The 20,812-nt window shown below is 42.8% G+C and overlaps 1 protein-coding gene across 7 annotated transcripts in view; it reads right to left on the reverse strand.

Moving 5' to 3' along the window:
• The window catches only part of UNC79 (unc-79 homolog, NALCN channel complex subunit), a 139,437-nt gene that overhangs the window by 105,183 nt on the left and 13,442 nt on the right, over positions 1-20,812 (reverse strand). For 4 of the 7 annotated variants that reach the window (XM_081171839.1, XM_081171840.1, XM_081171838.1 and 1 more), the window contains exons 3-8: positions 16,650-16,954; positions 12,449-12,619; positions 8,628-8,720; positions 5,780-5,835; positions 3,307-3,436; positions 1,563-1,627 (exon numbers count right to left, since the gene is read on the reverse strand). In XM_081171839.1, coding sequence (XP_081027965.1) covers positions 1,563-1,627; positions 3,307-3,436; positions 5,780-5,835; positions 8,628-8,720; positions 12,449-12,619; positions 16,650-16,954 — 820 coding nt within the window. Of the gene's footprint in view, positions 1-1,562; positions 1,628-3,306; positions 3,437-5,779; positions 5,836-8,627; positions 8,721-12,448; positions 12,620-16,649; positions 16,955-20,812 lie in introns of those variants that run through there. The other 3 variants (XM_081171841.1, XM_081171843.1, XM_081171842.1) reach the window with 3 other exon arrangements.

Genomic DNA, 20,812 nt, shown 5'->3' on the forward strand with positions numbered 1-20,812 from the left:
GGGGAGCTCAACACAGGGACATCAGTTTGGGTGGTATCCCCGAGTCTTCTGTAATGTTCAGTATGTTCTGCTCTAATTACCATGAGATCATACATTCAGCTCTGCTCAAATGCTATCATATCGACTCAGAGCTATCTGACAATTAAAGGTAAAGGTAAAGGTACCCCCTGACCGTTAGGTCCAGTCGTGGACGACTCTGGGGTTGTGCGCTCATCTCGCTTTACAGGCCGAGGAAGCCGGTGTTTGTTCACAGACAGCTTCCAGGTCATGTGGCCAGCCTGACTAAGCCTCTTCTGGCGAACCAGAGCAGCACACAGAAACGCCATTTACCTTCCCGCTGGAACGGTACCTATTTATCTACTTGCATTTTGACGTGCTTTCAAACTGCTAGGTGAGCAGGAGCTGGGACTGAACAACGGGAGCTCACCCCGTCGCAGGTATTCAAACTGCTGACCTTCTGATCAGCAAGCCCTAGGCTCTGTGGTTTAGACCACAGCACCACCCATGTCCCCATATCAGATCCACTCAATTAGGACCAAACAAATTTATACTCCTAACGTGTAGCGAGTGACCATGTACTAGGCACAGGGGGAAATGTTTATTGGAACCACAGCGCATGGAGAGAGGTGTGTTGACTCTTTCCTTTTCAGGTGTGATGATCCTGACAAAAATCCCCCTCCCAGTGCAGCAAATAACATGGTTGGGGGGAACCCCACTGCAGCATGGAGGGCACTTTTTGTTGGCATCACAGATGCCAAAGGGAGGATTAAACTTCTCCTCCCCATGCACTGCAGTTCTGATGAAAATCCCCCCCCCCATGATGGTTTGTATTAATTTTCTTATTTAAAAAAATCCAATTACATGCATGATGACAATGTCCTCAGCATAATATGTAGTTTAACCCTTCATCCTGAGCTATTTGAGGAATGAAGATGCTACCCAGGAACACCAAACCCAAACTGGGGAGTGGTTTTTACCAGTATTCTGCTGTCAAAAGTACAGTACAGAATGCAATGTACTTTTTAGGTTTACAGTTGCCCAGCACTCCAGTCCTGTAGCTGAAGGATGGGAACAGTGGCTCAAAGACAGATAGCATCTGCTCCTACAGGTAGGACTATCCTATATAGGAGGAGGGGCCAATTTAGGGCCACCTTTTCTTGGTCACACTTTGCTCCTGGCACGGTAAGGCCTCTGGTCCTCTATAAAGTGTATACATTCCAAGTAGTCCAATGCACAAGGGGCATGGGAAGCAATGTGTCTCTTCAAGGAGAGGCAAACTTGTCTCTGGGTGCAGAATTATAGCAGAATTAAGAAGAAATCCCCGTTCCAGGGGCAAACTAGAGAAAAGTTTCTAACCAATTCAAAGGTAGGGATACAGGGGTTGCTGTAATGTTTGGTTGTGCCTGGCAATGCCATGGTTTGAATAGAAGGTATTTTGGAGATGTGGCCGTCCCTTCATTTGTTCACTCTTAATGACAGATAACCCCACTATTCCAGCAACTGCTGGGACATCATTAGCCCCTCAGTGGGCACAGTCTAAGGGGTGCATAAGTGTCCATTACCTTCACTGCTGGCTTGTTAATGGCATTATGGCATTCAATGTGCTGACAGTGTATGGGATTCCATGCTGAAAAACAAAACCATCACTGATGAACACACATAAGTTTATTGATGAGCTAAATATGGGTCAGATGCAATGCCGAGAGACCATTTCTACCAGCTGTACTCATTTCAGGTGATGAGATTTTGTTTCAGGTTCAGGTTGAGATACTGAACACCAGTTTAGAATTATTTTTACTCTCCAGTTCTGATGTCAGCTCTGGCAACTACGGAGTTGAGGGGCACTGAGAGTGCATGCCTGCATTATGGATCCAGGTTCAGTGATCAGCACGTCCATTTAAATGCTAACAGGCTGCCTGCAGAAAAGAATTCTGCCTGGGAACCTAGAGAGGCATTAAATACACTGAACTCGATGAGAATCTCCCTCTATTCTAATGCTGGGAAGTCTTGTTTATTATTCTGCATATACAGTAAAACATATTTCTCCAGCTAGTTCACACAGTCATATTCATCACTTGACTTCTGCAGCATGTGCTTGCTTGCTTCCTTGCATGGAGGGAGGAATGGGCCATTGCAGAGTTAAGACAGAACTGGCTGTGTTCACACGTCACAATAATGAGCAGTAACGAATTTCAATGAACTTTGTGCTCACCTGCTTCTGCCTCCTCTCTCTTCCTCTTGCATAGTCACTAGAAGGACCCTGGAAGCTTTTGCTTCCACTTCTGCTTAACCATGGTTTGTTGCATTCCTAGAGCAACAAACTGGTTTATAGTTAGTTTAAAGCAAGTTAGCTCCAAGCCATGGTTTCTGAGGCTGGCTTGTTTAAACTATCCATAGTTTCAGCTCAGGAGCATTGTGGCTGAACAAAAGCAGAAGAAGCTTCTAAACTGCTCCTCCCGTCAAAATGTGATGGGGAGGATCACACAAGCCAGAAGCTCACCTGCAGCTCATTCTAGATCATACGTGACTTGTGAACGGGCCATAGTATCAAAATGAGAACCCACAATAAGTCTGTCTGCTGTAGCACAAGCCTTCCCAGCTTCATAATTTGAGTGGCTGGCATGTATACTAGCACACTGAAAGCTGGTTCTCTTATCAGACTTTCCCCTCCCAATCTCCATGCTTCAGGTGAGCTGTTCCCCCTTTTAAAGAAATGTTTAAAAGAATAGCACATGTGAACTGCCCCTACATGAAAACAAAGAGAGAATGCAGAAGCGGAGCAGAAAAGCCAAGAAAGACATTTCCCTTACCCTCCTGGAATCCAAACAAGTTACAGAAAAGATATCAAGAGGGGAATTCACACAGCGGCAGATTGACAGGTGTCATGCCTGACCAACTGCGCAACTCAGCAATTTCATTATAGAATCATAGAATTCGAAGGTGCCCAATGGATCACCTCATCCAGCCCTCTGCCCTGAAAGAGAACCTCCTAAGTCTAAAGCATATCTGAGAGCTATCTGAAAATTCACGGAGGGAGTACCTTGGGAGCGCATTCCAACACTGAACTTTTTTTCTAGTCAAGAAACTGTCGCCTACTTTACTTTTTAAATTACCAGGAACACGTTAACCCAGAAACACCTTGCTGCATTTAAGCATTTACTACACAGTTCTGCGAACACACTGTCAGTTAGAAGTGAATGTGTCGATTCGGGGGTGGGAACCATCCATCTCTTTAGCATCCATGACAATATTGAGTTAGGCTTCAGCATCCAGCTCTAAGATACAGGTGCGCTGCGCATCACTTACCTGTATACTGCAGTCCTCGGTATTCACTTATTGCCCCGGGTGGTTTTAAGTTGGGCCAGTAGTGGAAAAGCATTTGTACGGCCGGTGGTTTTACTTGAGAAGGACCATACGCTATTACGTAGAGCAAGTCCTAAAAGAGAAACAGGGCTGTAGGTTGAATTTCAGAAGGCGTCACAGGGGCAGAATGCAGAAAACCGTGTGCATTTTGTTGCACCTTTGAAGGCCTGCACTTTGGCTGCAATCCTATACCCACTCACTTGAACTCAGTGGCTCTTACTACTGAGTAGACCATGCCTAGGATTGTGATGTTTGGCAGCAGTCTTGGGCACTACACACTTACCAGGGAGCAAGCCCAATTGAACTCAACTGGGGCTCACTTCCAAGTAGATGCAACCAGGATTGCAACGACTGCCTCAAAATGCCTGCCTCTGTTCTGTTTAGTATTGTATTTTATTTTATTAGCTGCCCTGTGTTCTGGGATATGTATATGGAGTGAATGCTCAGCGGTGGTGCCAAAACTTAAGAATCCCCCTCCTGTTGACATCCACAGAATTTCCTACTCTACTTGCTCTGAGGCAGGTTCAAAAGATTCATTTCGACCATCTTTAAACGCGTAATTATATGCTGCACAGTTCTAACTGCAGGAGCTATTAGCTATTTTATCCTTTTTAGTTTAGTTTTGTAGTTTGTCTTGGTGGTGGCTGCACTGTGAACAAGAATGGGCAAAGCTTTCAGTTTCTCATATTTCTAATCTTAAATTAAGTTCACATTGGTTTGTGAGCTTTTTTTTTTTTGCTTTTTTTTTAGCCATCGTGAAAATTCATGCACATTTTTGTGTTCGCTTTCCCTACTAAATGCATTTTTGCAAGCCATTTCCTGATATGTAATGGATTTTTGCACATTTATGTGCACCCTTTTTGCTGATATATGTATTTTGCACACATTTGGGGTGGAGGACTGCATCACAAAATTCAGAGAAGTCAAAACTTTCAAAAGGATAGTTGCGATTTGGTCTGCTTTTTATTTCCCCCTGTGTGAATTAGGTAGGTCCACATTAAAACGAGAGCTGGACAAATGTCTTGCCCATCACTAATTGCAAACCACTTATTAACCACAGGGCTGCTGAAGATTGAACAAACTAGGTGTAGTAGAGCAATCCAAGTTAAAGGAAACATCCAGGCAGGGCTGGTTCAAGGCATTTTGCTACCTGAGGCAGAAGAGCACATACTCCCCTCTGCGCAGACAATAGAGGTGCATCCTATATTGTATTTATTCCATTTAATTATTACTCAATTTTCAGAGCCAAGCTCCCATGAAGCAATTCAGGCTTCATATGCACCATACACTTAAGGCACATTACTCCCCGTACCAATTAATCCTGGGAACTGTAGTTTACTCTCTCACAAGGCTACAATTTCCAGCACCCTTAAAAAAACTACAGTTCCCATGATTCTTTGGTCATGTGCTTTAAATGTATGCAGCCAGAAAGAGAAATAAAACAATAGAACTTCAAAAGGCGTATGAAGCACCAAACAGACATGCATAAGGTAATGATCACCAGCATCATTCTCTTTAAGGAAAGGCAAGTTATCCATGACTGGTTAAGTTATTTAGGCACTGCAAACAGAAAATTCTGCAAGTTCCTCTCCCCTTCTCTGGCAGTAGAAATGCAAAATTAAATAGCAATCAATTTACTGCCCCTCACGTGAGACCAAAAATCATCTTCCTGAGTAAGCTTCCTCACTCTGCCTAATGGTAGGGCCAGTCCTGAATCCAGGCCTCCAGCAACCACAAAAATTGGACCCAGCAATGACCAACTATGTTGCTGCAAAGGCCAGAAAGCCAAGCTTCCTACCCCATACTCTGGGTTCTAAAGCAGGGTTTCCCAAAGTTGGATCTTCAGCTGTTTGGGGACTAGAGTTCCCATCATCCCTGACCACTGGTCCTGCTAGCTAGGGATGGAGGGTAGTCCAAAAACAGCTGGAGAACCAAGTTTGGGAAACCTTGTTCTAGACAATGGTGCTGGCTCCTCAATTTTGAAAACCACAAAACAAAGCAACATTCTAGCCCTCTAGGAATATGTGTTGTTTTGAACGGATTTGGTTTAAAGAAACAAAAAGACTGCATCAATGCTATTTATTGTTGTTAGCCGCCCTTGAGCCTGGCTTCGGCTGGGGAGGGCGGGATATAAATAAAAAATTATTATTTATTTTTATTATTATTATCCCCCCCCCCCGTGCTATTTCCCCTGATGGCCTAAGTCACTTCTAAAAACATACCATGTGGAAGGATTCCACCTAGGATGCAGGAGGGAATGGCATGCACAAATTCATATTGCAATATGGTCCTTTAGGAAATGAATCAGACGTGTACATTTTCCCAACTGATTTGATCATTTACTAGGATTTCAATGTTAAAATAGGGCATTGTTCATTCTATTCTTTTTGTAAAGCATATTTGGTCCGGCACTTACTTTCCAAACTTCTTGTTTGTACTTCATAAGGCATTCCAGTAACTGACAATGGTACACTGGAAGAGAAAAAGCAAACTCCTTGAAACACAAAATGAAGGAACGAAATTGCTTTGTAGCATGCTGATTGGCTTAATTCATAGCTGCCAGTTCAAAGCCTGCATAGGAAATGGGTAGCAATAGCAGTTTCTAAGTCTGGTTAGGGTGATCATGGAATTGTCCAATTCCCTGCAATGCAGGAATCACAGCTGAAGAATCCCTGGCAAATGGCCATCCAACGTCTGTTTAAAAACCTCCATTGAAAAAAAGCCCCCACCACATTCCAATGAGTATCCCTTACATGGATTCAGGAAGTCAATTCAAATGTTCATCAAGCTCACATGATACAGTCCTCATGAGCCTGTATCAGAACCCACGTGGGAGAACGCATGTGTGAATGTGCTCCCCGTGTCTCAGCATGCCTGTATGCAGAAAACTTACTGGGTTAGATCCAGACTTGGTCATGCTTAGCGCTGACCCAATGAAATAGGCTTTAGCTATTTCCTTGACTGCTTTGTGTGTACACTGCTTTGAAAACAACTGAGGAAATGTGATTTTAAAGAAAGTTTGCAGTACAAATATTCTATAACTCGTAAGCTTAGTAAAAGATGTATTCTTTCTTATAATTCATTACATTTTTTATACATCACCATCATATAAGATATATTGTTTGTCTATTTATTTTGATGCCACTATTGACCGCCCAGAAGGAGCCTGGGGTGGCAAACTCTGAAGTGGTAAAACAATGAAACAATGAAAATAAAGCGAAAAAGTATTTTAAAATACCTAAAAGCGTCTATGCTCTGTACAGACTGCTAAATTTAAAATTGATACACATAATACAGCCAAAATTATAACAAATAGGTAACAAAAAGCAGTATGTTCACCTAGGTTCACAGAAATACAATATGGGTAACCTTCAAGAGAAGATTTGTTGAAACAACTGGGTTTTCAGATGGTGCAGCCAGCCTAACCTCAGTGGTCAAAGAAAAGTCCCATAATCTCAAGAGCGCCACACTGAATGCTCCATTCCTGATTGATGAAGACACGATGTAACGACAAACCCATCACTCATGCCTCAGTTGCAGATTATAAAAATCAGATGGAGGTACAAAAGATGAGGCAGTCCTTTAAATGCACTGGTCCCAAGTGGTTTCGGGCTTTAAACACTGGTAATAACATTTTGAACTTGGCTCGGTAACAAATTGGCAGCCACAGCTTGGACACCCACACCTGACTCAGACGTTGTGGAGAATCAGAGCAGGGTGTCATCAGCATACTGATGGCACTTCCCCCCCCCAAAAAAAAAAAAACCCACCTCCTAATATCTGCTCCCAATTCCTTCATGTAGATGTTAAATAAATTAGGGTTGCCATAAATCCGGGATGACGGACGTAGTGTCCAGGGGAAATTTGGGAAATTGGCCAAATGTCTGGAATTTTGAAGTTTTCTCAACAACTTTGTGTGTCCGGATTTTGGGGGCAAAGAGAATTCTGGCGGTGTTCCTCTTTGGATGCAAACATGTAGGTAGGACTGGAACCATTGTAAAACAGTGCCCTAAATTCAGCTAAGTCTGAATCCAACCCATCTTAAAAGGAAAATAAAAACCTTAAGAACAGGAAGCTTGGCCAACTCATTTCCTAAATATTTTGAAACTTCTTTTGAAGGATCTGGTGCTGGTATCTTTTTAACAACAGCAGTGCCATAATAGGTGTGCCACAAGGAAAAAGTCAACAGCTGAAGCCCATGGATGAGTGCACAGTGTATCTATGCCACAAGAGAGATAGGTTCACCTGCTGTTTATTGCTTGGTACAGTCTGTTGTTGTTTTTTAAAGGTGGCAGATATACCTCACACAGAATAACTGAATATGTTTATCAGATCCAGCATGACTGCTCCTATCTTTCTAATTGCAATCAACTTATGAGACTGTAGGAGGCATAATTTGCCCTTCTATAAGGAGGCTTCATTGGGAAACTTACCAAAGTGCAGGATATGAAGCAATCAACACATTCGTCTCTAAATTTAATGTGAAACTTCAGTGTTCCTTAATTATCACTAAGGCAGTTGTGGGGTTTTGTTTAGTTTAAAAAAATATATCTGATGCTGTTTAATTTTCTGGTGTTAAAATAGAACTTATAGAACTGGTTCAAAGTCTCCAACACTGGGATCCAAATGTACTTTTGAAACACTGTGAAATTAATTATCACCAAAATAGCTGCTTCCGGCACTAGACTCAGACATTCTCATGGGGCTGTTTTCAGTTCTTTTGCAAAATAAGAACACAGCAAAAGGGATTAAGACTTGGTTGAGAAGCAATTCATGTAGTGTTAGCTTTCCAGTAGCAAAGGGACCCCTGACCATTAGGTCCAGTCGTGACCGACTCTGGGGCTGCGGCACTCATCTCGCTTTATTGGCCAAGGGAGCCGGCATACAGCTTCCGGGTCATGTGGCCAGCATGACTAAGCCGCTTCTGGCGAACCAGAGCAGCGCACGGAAATGCCGTTTACCTTCCCGCTGGAGTGGTACCTATTTGTCTACTTGCACTTTGACGTGCTTTCGAACTGCTAGGTTGGCAGGAGCAGGGACCGAGCAACGGGAGCTCACCCCATCGCGGGGATTCGAACCGCCAACCTTCTGACTGGCAAGTCCTGGGCTCTATTGTTTAACCCACAGTGCCACCCGCGTCCCAGTAGCTTTCCAGTAGCTCTGCTCAAAAAACGTTTTTCACCGTTTCCATGTTTTAAACGTTATGTGATTTATGTCCAGGAAGAATGACAGGTGAACAAACAGTTAGAAAAACCAGTACATACCAGGGTTGGATGTATACTGCATTGCGATCATTAGCATTGAAGATGCAGAAAGATTAACATGAGCAGGTACTCCTTCTCTTCTTGAGGAGCCCACTTCAAAGAAAACAAACAAGGTATTAGTAGCGAGCAATGCAAATTTCCCTATTATTCTAAGCAATTCATCCAAATATCGAATTTCTAACTATTCAGTTAAACTGACACTACAAGCATGATATCATCTGGAAGGTTATCCCAATACATCTTACTGCAGTATTCTAGAGCTCTTGTTTTCTGCATACAGTGGTACCTCGGGTTACAGTCAGTTCAGGTTACAGACGCTTCAGGTTACAGACTCCGCCAACCCAGAAATAGTACCTCGGGTTAAGAACTTTGCTTCAGGATGAGAACAGAAATTGTGCAGCGGCAGCAGGAGGCCCCATTAGCTAAAGTGCTGCTTCAGGTTAAGAGCAGTTTCAGGTTAAGAACGGAATTAAGTTCTTAACCGGAGGTACCACTGTAGTTTGTATAGCCAAAGACTCCTCCTTGACTCACATTTGCCTGGTTTGTACATAACACTAAGCCAATTATCACGTCATGAGAACGAACAATCGTGCAGATCCATCCACCTAAATGAGACTTGCTACGAACGTTGGGAGATTCAGGGCCAACAAAAGGAATCACAGAATCATAGAATTGTAGAGTTGGAAGGGACCCCAAGGGTCATATCGTCCAATTCCCTGCAATGCAGGAATCTCAGCTAAAGCATCCATGACAGATGGCCATCCAACCTCTGCTTAAAAACCTCCAAGGAAGGAGAGTCCACAAGCTCCTGAGGGAGACCATTTCACTGTAGAACAACTCTTACTGTCAGAAAGTTCTTCTCTATCTTTAGTCGGAATCTCCTTCCTTGTAACTTGAAGCCACTGGTTCGGGTCCTACCCTCCAGAACAGGAGAAAACAAGCTTGCTTCACCTTCCATATGACAGCCCTTGAGATATTTGAAGATGACTATCATATAGGATTGCAGCTGTCATGATCTATATCACTTCCTGCATCATCACTACAGTTGCTGAACACTTGGCAACAACGTTCATTGAAATTCATTTGGAATTACAAAAAAAGCAAGATTAAAAGCAAAAAAGAAAAGAAAAAAGGACGATGAGAAGGAAAGAGGCTTCAGGTTCCAAACTTAACTTTGTTGTATATTACAAATTGTATTAACTGGTTAGCAGATCGGACAATAGAATAATGTTCAGATATTTCAAAACTGGAGCAAAATATTATGGACATCCCACTATATAAATTACTTTGGAGTAATAGAAAGCTTTGCTAAAGATCTGGGATCGATATAAAAGATTGCTACATCTAAGCCCATCCCTACCTGAATCATTAACGACAGGATAAAAGGAAGCAAGAGGATGGATTTTCAAATGTGGAATAACAATAACTTATTTAGGTTTAAAGATATTGTGACTCAGGAATCAATGATTTCAGAAAGCAGCTGCAGTGCAGAAATTTCCAGCTGGTTTGAATATTTTCAGATAAGATCTTCAGTGCAGGGATGTCTTGGAGAGCAAGCGCAGTCAAAGAGCTTCTGGAATGTGAAACACTAATTGTAAAAAACCAATAGCGTTTGGATATTAATTGAGCAGCCACCAGTCTTTCACTTCTGGGGATCATCTCCATAAAATGCAAAATAAACTGGAACTTGCCTTTTCCAAGTGCTGTGAGCTGGAGAGGCTTTGGCTATGTGGCCATAGAAAGCAGTTCTGCATATCAAAGGAGGCAGGGACTCAGCAAATGAGCTAATCTAATCATGAGCAGCTCATGATTTTATATACGCTAAAACGGCATTGTATCTCAGATAGCATTCTTCTCCTGAAGAAATCAGACTCCACACATACTCTAAAACTGACCCAGGAAATGGTTGTGATGTATTCTGCTTGTAAAAATTAAGACTGTGACCCTGTACGTTGCTTTCCTGGAAGTTCTGATTGTTTTTGCTTCTGAGTAGACTTGAATATGATCGCACTGTGAAATTCTGAAATAGGCATGCTCCAATGGTATATTATTGAAAAAACAAAACACATAAAGGCATCAAAAGCAGAACTAAGAGGAAAGAAATAAAACAGATATTGTATTCAAAGATAAATATCAATCAAGATGCATTATTATTATTATTATTATTATTAAAATTACAGTCCTGGAAATAGGGTGGGTCCTGAAAACACAAGTCCCAGATTCAAAAGCCAGAGTAAATAGGTATGTTTTAACCCACCAAGCATAATACAAAGGTAGATGCATAGTGGGCAGAGAAGAAAAATGAAATACCTCTTCCCATCATCTTACATGCATGAGTTAATGTTGACTATTGTTTTTTTTGAGAACTATTCCATAAGTAAGGGGAAAATATAGACATGGAGCCAAGAGAGGGCAGAAAATGTAGTATTCCACTATTATTAGCGTACTGATTCGGTGACAGATTAAAAAGCATTTATAAACTACTTAATATTCTATTCTCAACCTTGTATACAATATTTCAAAAGTTATTGAAACAAAAATACATCCAAAAACCAATAAAACAGCAGTATGAAAACACGCAATTGCATATAAAAGCAAATGAAACAAAAATTCAGGGGATTTAAGCAGATAAAACAGGGTCCAGTCTCATGGGTCAGGGAGAGCCCATCTGAACCAGACATCTGAAGCAACTGCTCGTTGCTGCTTCGTGTATGGTACAGGGAAGAGCATTCTGAAAAATGTCTGTTTTCAGGTCACACACACACCCTATGATTTTCTTTAGGGTGCAGTACCACAAACAGAATTTCCTCAGAATACTGATGTAGTAAACAGAAAGCGAATTCTGATGCCTTTCCAGAGTTACCTTTTCTACACATTAACAGCAAATCAGCACCGCTCTGAGTCTTAAAAATACTGGGTTGTATGTGAAATTTCAATGGGTTTACACTGAGTATGACTAACTTCAGACACAAACCATTGTATTTTATGAACTGCCATGTATCCTGGGTATGACAACCAGGGGTAGGGCCTTCTCTGTGGTAGCCCCCTCAGAACTCTGACAAGTTCCAAGATGATATTTTGGCACTTGTTATGAAAAACATACCTGTGCCCTACACCCTTTCTGGATGAATTAATGGTGCCCTTGGGGTTACCATTCATATTTTATTTATATTACTCTGATTTTACTCTGTCTGCTTTTATCGTTTTAATTTGCACATTGTCATCTAATAGGTAGTGTACAGATACTTTTACAGATAAATAAATAAAGGAGACCTTGGCATGAGAGGTGTTTTGCGCCGATGAAGCTCCTGAACCAGTGGCATATCCATAGTAAGGCCCAGAACATTCAAGTCAGTAAGGAGCTCTTGACAGGCTTTGGTACAATAGTATTTTCAATTTCCCAGAGCCATCCTTCCACAGGCTTTGGCGCAGAATGCCGCTTTATTTGCAAAATTGCAAATTCCACCACTCACCTAACAAAGCCTGTCAGTGAAAGCCCTGCATAAGGGCTTCTGTTCCCTCAAACACACCATAAACCACCTGAAATTGGCTCAGGGGGAATCAGGAGAACCCCCAGAAGAGGATGCAAGAGAAAGGGAAGGGGGATTGTTCCATCTGCCAGGCTGATACAAAACATTTGTAATAGCACAACATTGAATTCCACTGGGAGCATTGTAACTATAAAATCTATATTTTTATGTTGGACAAGGAGATGCCTTGAGGTTGTTTCTACAGGCTGGTTAATCCTATACAGTACACTCACGTTGCTATGGGAAACACAAGTGTTTTTCCACCACCCTTTTCTTTCGGAATTCACTTACATATAGCCATGGGCAAGAACGAGGTGCTGAGATACTCGACGATGTCTTTGTGCAGAAAGGGCGGGAATGTTGCTAATGTGGAGATCATGGTATACGGTAAAGTGCTCAAGATGTCGTCGTTGAGAAACGGGAGCAAGCACGTGGTTGTGTAAAAAATGGACTGTCCAAGATCTGCCAAGAGGAAGAGAAAACAGACAACAGTAAATGCACAGCTACCATCAAAGTGGGAGAAGGCGCCCTACGTATTATATCAACCTTCCCACACCACCTGGTGCCCCTCCAAAACATCTGCAGGTGGGGTATCAGGTGGGGGTAAGCTGCTTTATAGCTTTCTGTGATGGATCCAATCAAGGTCACTGATGACCAAAGGAGTCCTTCTGGGGCACAGGGAGAACTGGGAGGCAAGAGAGGGGGGGCTTACAACAGAAATTGGAGGAAACTGTCTAGTCCTTTCAAAATAATGCTTGACCCAACGGCTGCTCTGCCCAGGGCTGAGCCACCCTGAGTGCCCATAAGCCCATTTTGGGTAGTGCCATTTGTCCAGGCCTTGGATAGTCCCTAGCGGTTGCTGATGGGATCCGGTAGAGTGAGGAGGGACTATAAGGAGCAGGAGGTGGATGGAGGTCTGCCTCTGCTGCTAGACCATCATCTTGAGGCCACCAGAAGCCAAACTGCACTGAAAATGCAGTATGGATGAGGGAGAAAGGAGAACAAAGGAAGGATGGAAGTGAGTGAGAGGAGGAAGGCACGGCCTGGTCCAACACATTTAGAAAAAGCGAAGAACCAGCTTCCTAGCCTCTTCAGCAACAAGCCAAGTACCAAGCCCAGTTCATTAGACACCAGTGGTGACTGTTTGTCTGGATTTTAGGAAAACAGGAAGCTCCCTGTGAGTCAGGCCTCCCTGCCCAGCCTTACCTGGAGGTGCATGAGATTGAACTTGGGGTCTTTTGCATGCAAGGCAGATGATCTGCCACTGACCTATAGCACTCCAGGGTGCATAAAATTTCCAAAGTTAAAAGCACTTCCAAGTTACATTGATTTCAATGGGACACTTAATGCAATTGAAACCAAACTAGGACTTGAAATGATCTCCTGTTAGCTGGATCGCTCCCGAACTTTAAGGCAAAATCAAATTACCGCTCCTTCTGCCAGAATTTCTGAATGAGAGGATCCCAAAGGGACTGTGAATGCAATTGAACATAACAGTTTTGCTGATTTACTCCTAAATAGAGAAGCACAGACCTGCAACCTCAGTATACATAATCAAGGAATACAAAATCTACAGCAGAAATACTTTTGACCAATGCTATCCATCACAGAGTGATCTGTCGCAAAGCAAAAAGCTATTAAAAGATACGTCACTATATTTAACACACTGAATGTATTACTATAATTACAGCATTCTCTTGGCTACAATATCATTCTCCGCCCCACATGGTTGCTTGTCAAAGGTAGTATCTCTAAACATGGTGGTTCAACTCCTTTCCAGACTTCATGCAATAACAGTCAAAAGTGGGGTGCCCCAGGGTCCATTGTTGTTCAACCTCACTATAAACAACTTGGGATGTTTATCAAATTTGCAGATTACACCAACATGGGAGGAGTAGCAAAGGTGGCTGAGAACAGAATCCGGATTCAAGATTACCTTAAAAGATTGGAGAACTGGGCCGAAACCAACAAAATGAATTTCAGTAGGGACAAATGTAAAGTTCTCCGCTTAGGCAGGAAAAACCAGATGCACAAATATAGGTTGGGGGAACTCTGGCTTGACAGTAGTACATGTGAAAACGATATAGGGCTCTTAGTAGACCACAAGCATAATATGAGTCAACAATGTGATGCAGCAGCAAAATAGAAATTTAGTGTCCAGATCAAGAGAAGTAATAGTAGTGCTCTATTCTGCCTTGGTCAGACCACACCTGGAATACAGTGTCCAATTCTGGGCACCACAATTTAAAAAGGATATCAACAAACTGGAATGTGTGCAGAGGAAGGTGACCAAAATGATCAAGGGTCTGGAAACCAAGCCTTATGAGGCATGGTTGAGGGACCTAGGTATGTTTAGCCTGATAAAGAGGAGACTGAGAGGAGACAGCCATCTTCCAATATCTAAAGGAAAATGGAACCCAAACCAATGGCTTCAAGTTATGAGAAATGAGCTTCCGACTAAACTTCCAGAGGAACTTTCTGACAGATACCTATTTCCTCAAGTAAATGCCTTTCTTAAGGCTCCTGTCTCTATAGCAGATGGCTTCTCCCAAGGACAGTGCTGAAACTAGTCAAGCAAATGGGAACACATCCGCACCATTAAAGCACTTTTACATCCCCTTAAACAGCCATGGCTTCTCCCAAAGAATCCTGGGTAAATTCTGCCAAGGCTGCTGAGAGTTACTTTCTCCTCACAGAGCTACAATTCCCTAAAAGAGAGCTTGATTGTTAAACCACGATGAGGACTGTAGCTCCGTGAGGGGAACAGAAGCCTTTTGGTCACTCAGCACCCTTAAGCAACTACAGTTCCCAGAATTCTTTGGGAGAAGCGACAACTGGTTAAAGTGGTATAACGATGCTTTAAATGTATGCTGTGGGTGCAGCCTGTCTCTGAACACATGGAGCTGCGCCAAACTGAGCCATGGGTTCACATAAGCCAGTATTGTCCACCCTGCCAGGTGGTTTTTCTCCAGTGCCTCAGGCACTGAACAGCAGCTGCTACCTGGAGATCCTGAGGGTTCAACCTGGGACCTTGAGCTTGCAAAGCATGTTCTCTGCCACTAAGGGTGAGGGAGTGCAGCTAAGGCATTTTAGGGGGAGCTGAGTGCTTACGCTCGGAACACAAGTTTCCAGTACCCAGACTGGTCCCTCCAAACTTTGGACCTTCTCCTGTCCCACAGCTACCCTAGATCAGAAGACGTTAAAGCTGTGGGAGGCTTGACACAGTGGATATATACAGGAAATAAGGGCCAACTGCACCTTCTGGTTGAAAGTGAAGCATGGCAAAATTTGCAATGAAAGAAGGGCAAGAACGTCTATAAAAAAAGGGGCTGCTTCGCATGTTGATTCCCTGATAGCTGCAATGTCAAGCCATGGCTTAGATGGCTGAGGAAGCCTTTGTAAATGCAACACCACAAGGAAAACACTTGTGCCAGTGCAGACACAATGCTGCACAGCTGGGCCAATTTGTTCGTTCACAGCAGCGAGCCATCAAGCAGAGAGAAGCCACTGGGGTGTTGTGTATATTTGTGTGAGAGAGAACGAACGAAATCAGCCAGCCTAAAATGGCTGGCAGAATGGATGAGGAAAGCTTGGGGAAGGGCATTGCTCATTGGGAAAAAATCTGCTTTGGATGCAGAAAATCCCAGGTTTGATCTCTGGTGCCTCCAGTTAGGACTCCTGTCTGAAATCCAGTGAAAGAAATACTGAGCTAGATGGATCAATGATTTGAACTCAGGATAAGGCAATGTCCTATGTGAGATTTGGGGTGAGTGGGAGTAGGTTAAGGCAAGACTGACCCCCATAACACGTCTGGATCCCACAACACTTGTGGATTGCCCTGAAATCTTGAAGGGTGGTATAGTCGTACCTCGGAAGTCAAACGGATTCCTTTCCAGAAGTCTGTTCAACTTCCAAAACATTCAGAAACCAGGGCGCAGCTTCCAATTGGCTGCAGAAAGCTCCTGCAGCCAATCGGAAGCCGCAGAAGCCATGTCGGACGTTCGGGTTCCAAAGAACGCTTGCAAACCGGAACACTCACTTCCGGGTTTGCGGCGTTTGGGAGCCAAAACGTTCGAATCGCAAGGCGTTTGTCAACCAAGGTACGACTGTATATGAATTTAATAAATAATATTAATAAATAAACACAGCAAGACTCCATTCCTAAAGCACTTGCAGAGAAGAGTAGAGTGCCTCTAGAATCTAAGACAACATTTTTAGATACATATCTCTACACCAATACATTATAACTGTCCTTGGATCCGTCAAATTTGCAAAACATAAAACATCTAGATATCTGCCGATTTAAGGTTTTCTTATTGACATAAGCCCAGTGTAGATAATGGTGTATCTACAGTACAGAAACAAGATACAAAATTTGGATCCGTGCCAATTCAAGCCTATTTTTGAAATCTGTTTTTTTTCTCATTCATACAAGCCTAGTGTTAATGCCATGCCCCCAAGCTGTCTGTAAGGATTCAAAAGTTCCACTTACCATGCTGGCCATGTTGTAGCAAAGGAACTAGATCCAGCAGAGTCACCAATGTCACGTATAGTCCTTGATAGTCCAATGAAGGGTAGTCTGATAACTGAGCATCACGACTTTGCTGGCCGCGTTCAGTGGGAGCATCTCGCAGGACGCTGTAAAGGAGGGAGCGAGTAACAGTAGGGTTGATGGAACTGACCTGTGGTCTTAGAGATGGGGTGAGTGGGAATGGCACAGGAAAAAGACACATGGTCATGGGCACTGTCAAATTGGAGGCATCTTGGTTCTCCTTCTTCCCTGTGCGGGACAAAATGCTGTTGGGGGGACAAAGAAAAAAAAGAGACAACAAAGACACAAAGAACAGCACATTACATTGAAATGACACTATAAAACAAATAATAAAACTCCAGATACATCCCACATGAGATGCAATCTCTACCAATAACTAGTGCATCTTGCAAAATCTAGCAACAGTTCACTTCCATGCTTGGGGAAAAAATACAATTCAGAAACTGCTACTTGTGGGGAAATTTTCCATTGCATCTCATGTGTTATCTGGTTCATAAGGAGCAAAAATATAAAAATGCATGTTTCAGTGGCACACCCATGTTTCACAGTTCTGCAAAATTAGATGCAATTTGCTATGGAAGGAGAAAAACAATGCAACGGCGGCAGCATCAGATTGTCTGAAATATATGTGTGTATTATTATTATTATTATTATTATTATTATTATTATTATTATATAAGAAAAGGATAATATTGAAAAAAACATTTTGAACATCGTTGTTGGAAACCGAGGAAATACTTGCAAAAAATAGGTGTGGCACTTCTAGAAACATGTTTTAGCAAAGAATAAACATGTGTGTTTGTTAAGAGAGCCTTAAAAATCACATGTTTATTGCATCAAAATAATGTCTGTATGTATTACATGATACTGTTTCATGACATTCCGTCAGTATCATCTGAGATAATGAGATTTCAACAGGCACATGGATTTAGAAATAATATAATATTTCTAAAATGTTAGCTAAACTACGTTTGGAAAAGCTTTAAAATAATATATTGTCGATGGGCTGCAGCATGTTTGTGAGCTTATGAGAATGGTAGTTTGTGTGTGTTTTTAATTTAGGGGAAGGAAACATCTTATTTTCTGAATACAAACACTCTCTTGTTAACATGGTTACTTTTGAAATCTAAGGGCTAAGCAAGCATCACCCATTGTATAGCTGCATATCAGACAGGGTCTTATCATACATTGCTAAGGCTACTTACGTTATTTATTGAACAAACTCACTACAGACTAAAGGAGAAATAATTTAGAATAATTAAAAGGCTTAGTGGGAATCAAAACGAAGGCTAAAAATTAGATTGCTACGCCTTCTCAATATCATTGCAACCATATTATTCCACTTTTCTGAAATGGCTATTTTAAAAAGGCTGCTACTGCAACAAGATTAAAGGGCACTAATCCAGGCAAAGTTAAGCACCTTTACAACTCACTGAAATCAACAGAAGAGGTGCAAGACAACCCTATGCAAATTTACTCAGAAGCAAGTGTAGTCAATGGGGCTTATTCCCAGGTAAGCTGCACATAGGACTGCAGCCTTTAAAATGTGCTTGGGTCTCTCCCACTGAAATCAGAGGAGCTTAAAGGTGCTTAATTTTGTCTCTTCACATCTTTTTACTAATTTATCACACCACGACTATATATTAGCTAGCTTACAAAAAATATATTTTGTTTACAATGCATCAGACCAGATACCCATTTCCCCCCTGTGTGTTTGGCATGGAAGAAACACTGTTTGAAATGCCTACTCGGAGGCTGGCAACTTGTGGCCCTCAGATATTGCTGGACTCCAGCTCCCATCATCCCTGACCACTGGCCATGCTAGCTGGGGCTGATGTGAGTTGCTGTCCAACAACATCTAGAGAGTCACCCTGGTATATCCTTGACCTTACTCTTCCTACAGATTTCTACGGTTGACCGTCTACAAAAGACAGAAGTTAGCATCCCATTGACTGTTCATCATTTATAGGATGGATGTTGAGCCAGACTTAAGATATTTCTGAAATCACCGGCCTCATTATATGCTGTTGACCTTATGAATTGTCTTGCACACGAATAAGCAAATGCACAACTCGCAGGAAGGTGCCCCAAAGTCATCCAGTGAGAATACTGACACTGGGGAAGTGATTTAAACATGTGCAGGACAAAAGCTTATTGTAGTGACAGAGGAACTGTCGACCTGTTTGGAGATTGTACAAACATTCTGGGTTGGTCAAGTATGCCAGCTGCCGTCTTCCAACAAGTAATCTGTACCATCTGCTCAACTCTACAAGTCTCAGTGATACAAACAGAGGCCACACAACAGCAGGTTGTACCCATTATATTCGGCTTTTTAAAATGCCTTGTTTATTGTGCCTTATATACTTTCCTCATCCCTTTTGGTATCCCAACGTCCAGTTACCGTGAGGGTATTAATGCAAACCAATAAAATCGCCTAAAGACCACTATCATAATCATGTCCACACTAATAAATAGAAGCAAAGGAAGCTGGCTTATGTCATTGGACCATTGTCATTACTGTCTACACTGACTGATGGTGTTTTTCTTAGGGGGGGTTAATTTATTCTCCTGTGCTGCGCTGTTCCATTGCCTTAGCTACTCCATTTCATTCTGTTCCAGTGCAGTCCAATTGCTCATTTTTCTTTATTTGGCTGCAAAGCATAAATCTCGATCAGCTCTGGCTCTCTGAAGGTATAAGGCATTCAAGGTTGTCCTCTTTCAAAATGGAGCTGAAGCATTGAGAAACTACACATCCCAGCATGCAATTCTCCATTACTATCGAATGTGCTTTCTGGCCAGAGCAAGGGAACTTTTAAATGTTTAAAGGCCAAGGGTTTGCATGGCAATGTGCTTTCTTAGCAAGTCAGATTATCTTTTTGGTGTGCATGCAGAGGATTGAGGCAAATTGTAGAATCTGCAGGGCAGGGGAAGATAACTAATAGCCACTTGTGGCTGGTGTGGTGGGGCAGAGCTGTCCTGCTAAGACCAGCAACACTACAGCTTACCTGGACAGTGTTGGGGTGGCAGCAAGGTCAAGGTTGTGTGGACACAGTTGGATGTACCAGCAGAAGCACTGAATTGGTTCTTCAGGTGCATCTGTGCAGGGTCTTTAATAGCTGCATAGCATGCAAAAATCCCTAGCTCCCTAGCATCCCCATGTTAGGAACTGTTGCCTTCTACTCACCATGGAACTGTCCAAACCAATGGGCAGCCCATAAACCATGGTGCACCTTGGGAGCTTTTCCTAACCCAAATAGTGTGACATTGCATGCTGGGACTTGTAGTGTGTTAGGTGACACACCTCCATACAGACTAGTTATGCTACAGGGGTGCCATCTATAGTTGTGGGTGCTGAGCACCCATGCCACAGGGCCCCTGATGCAATGTCTGGTGCATCGCAAAGCACCGGAAGTCACGTCCGAGTGCTTGGAGATGCTTTCTGAGGTCTTTCTGAGATCTCAGAACCTGACTTCCGGTACCACCGGAAGTCAGGTTCCAAGGACGGTGGGTGCACATGATGTCATGATGCCATGTCACAGCGTGATGTCATGACATCACGCGCACTGGGTACCCATAACCTGGGGCCCAAGTTGGCTCCCCTGTTACACAAGTACACTGTCAATGATGATCTAACTCCCATAAAGAGGAACTTAAAAGCGAGTACAGCCTCAAGGGAAGACAGGGTAGAGTCCAGCTTTCAATCTGTACCCACCACCATCTCCCAGAGGTGATTTGACTTGAAATGGCTCAGGAGCACTTGCAACCTTCACTAAAACTGCCAAATATAAAAGAGGACAGGGCTTCTTTTACAGTTGTGCAAAAACCCGGATATTCAGTAGGAATATTCACTCACTCTTGTTTACGTGACAATTTGCACTTGCCGTTCTATCCCAGGAATGGAGAAACTGTGGTGTTGTTGGACCCCAATTGCCACCAGCCCCAGCCTGCATGGTCAGGGATGATGGAAGCTGTTCAACAACATTAGGAGGGGCAAGGACTCCCCAGCCCTGCTTCATCCTATCCTGCCCCACCTTTGTACCCAGTCACCCTAAAGATCACTCAACATGAGGACCTCTGCATCAGCACCTTACACCCTGTTTCTT

This window comes from Podarcis bocagei (genome assembly GCF_964188305.1).
Source record: "Podarcis bocagei genome assembly, chromosome: 1".
NCBI lineage: Eukaryota > Metazoa > Chordata > Lepidosauria > Squamata > Lacertidae > Podarcis > Podarcis bocagei.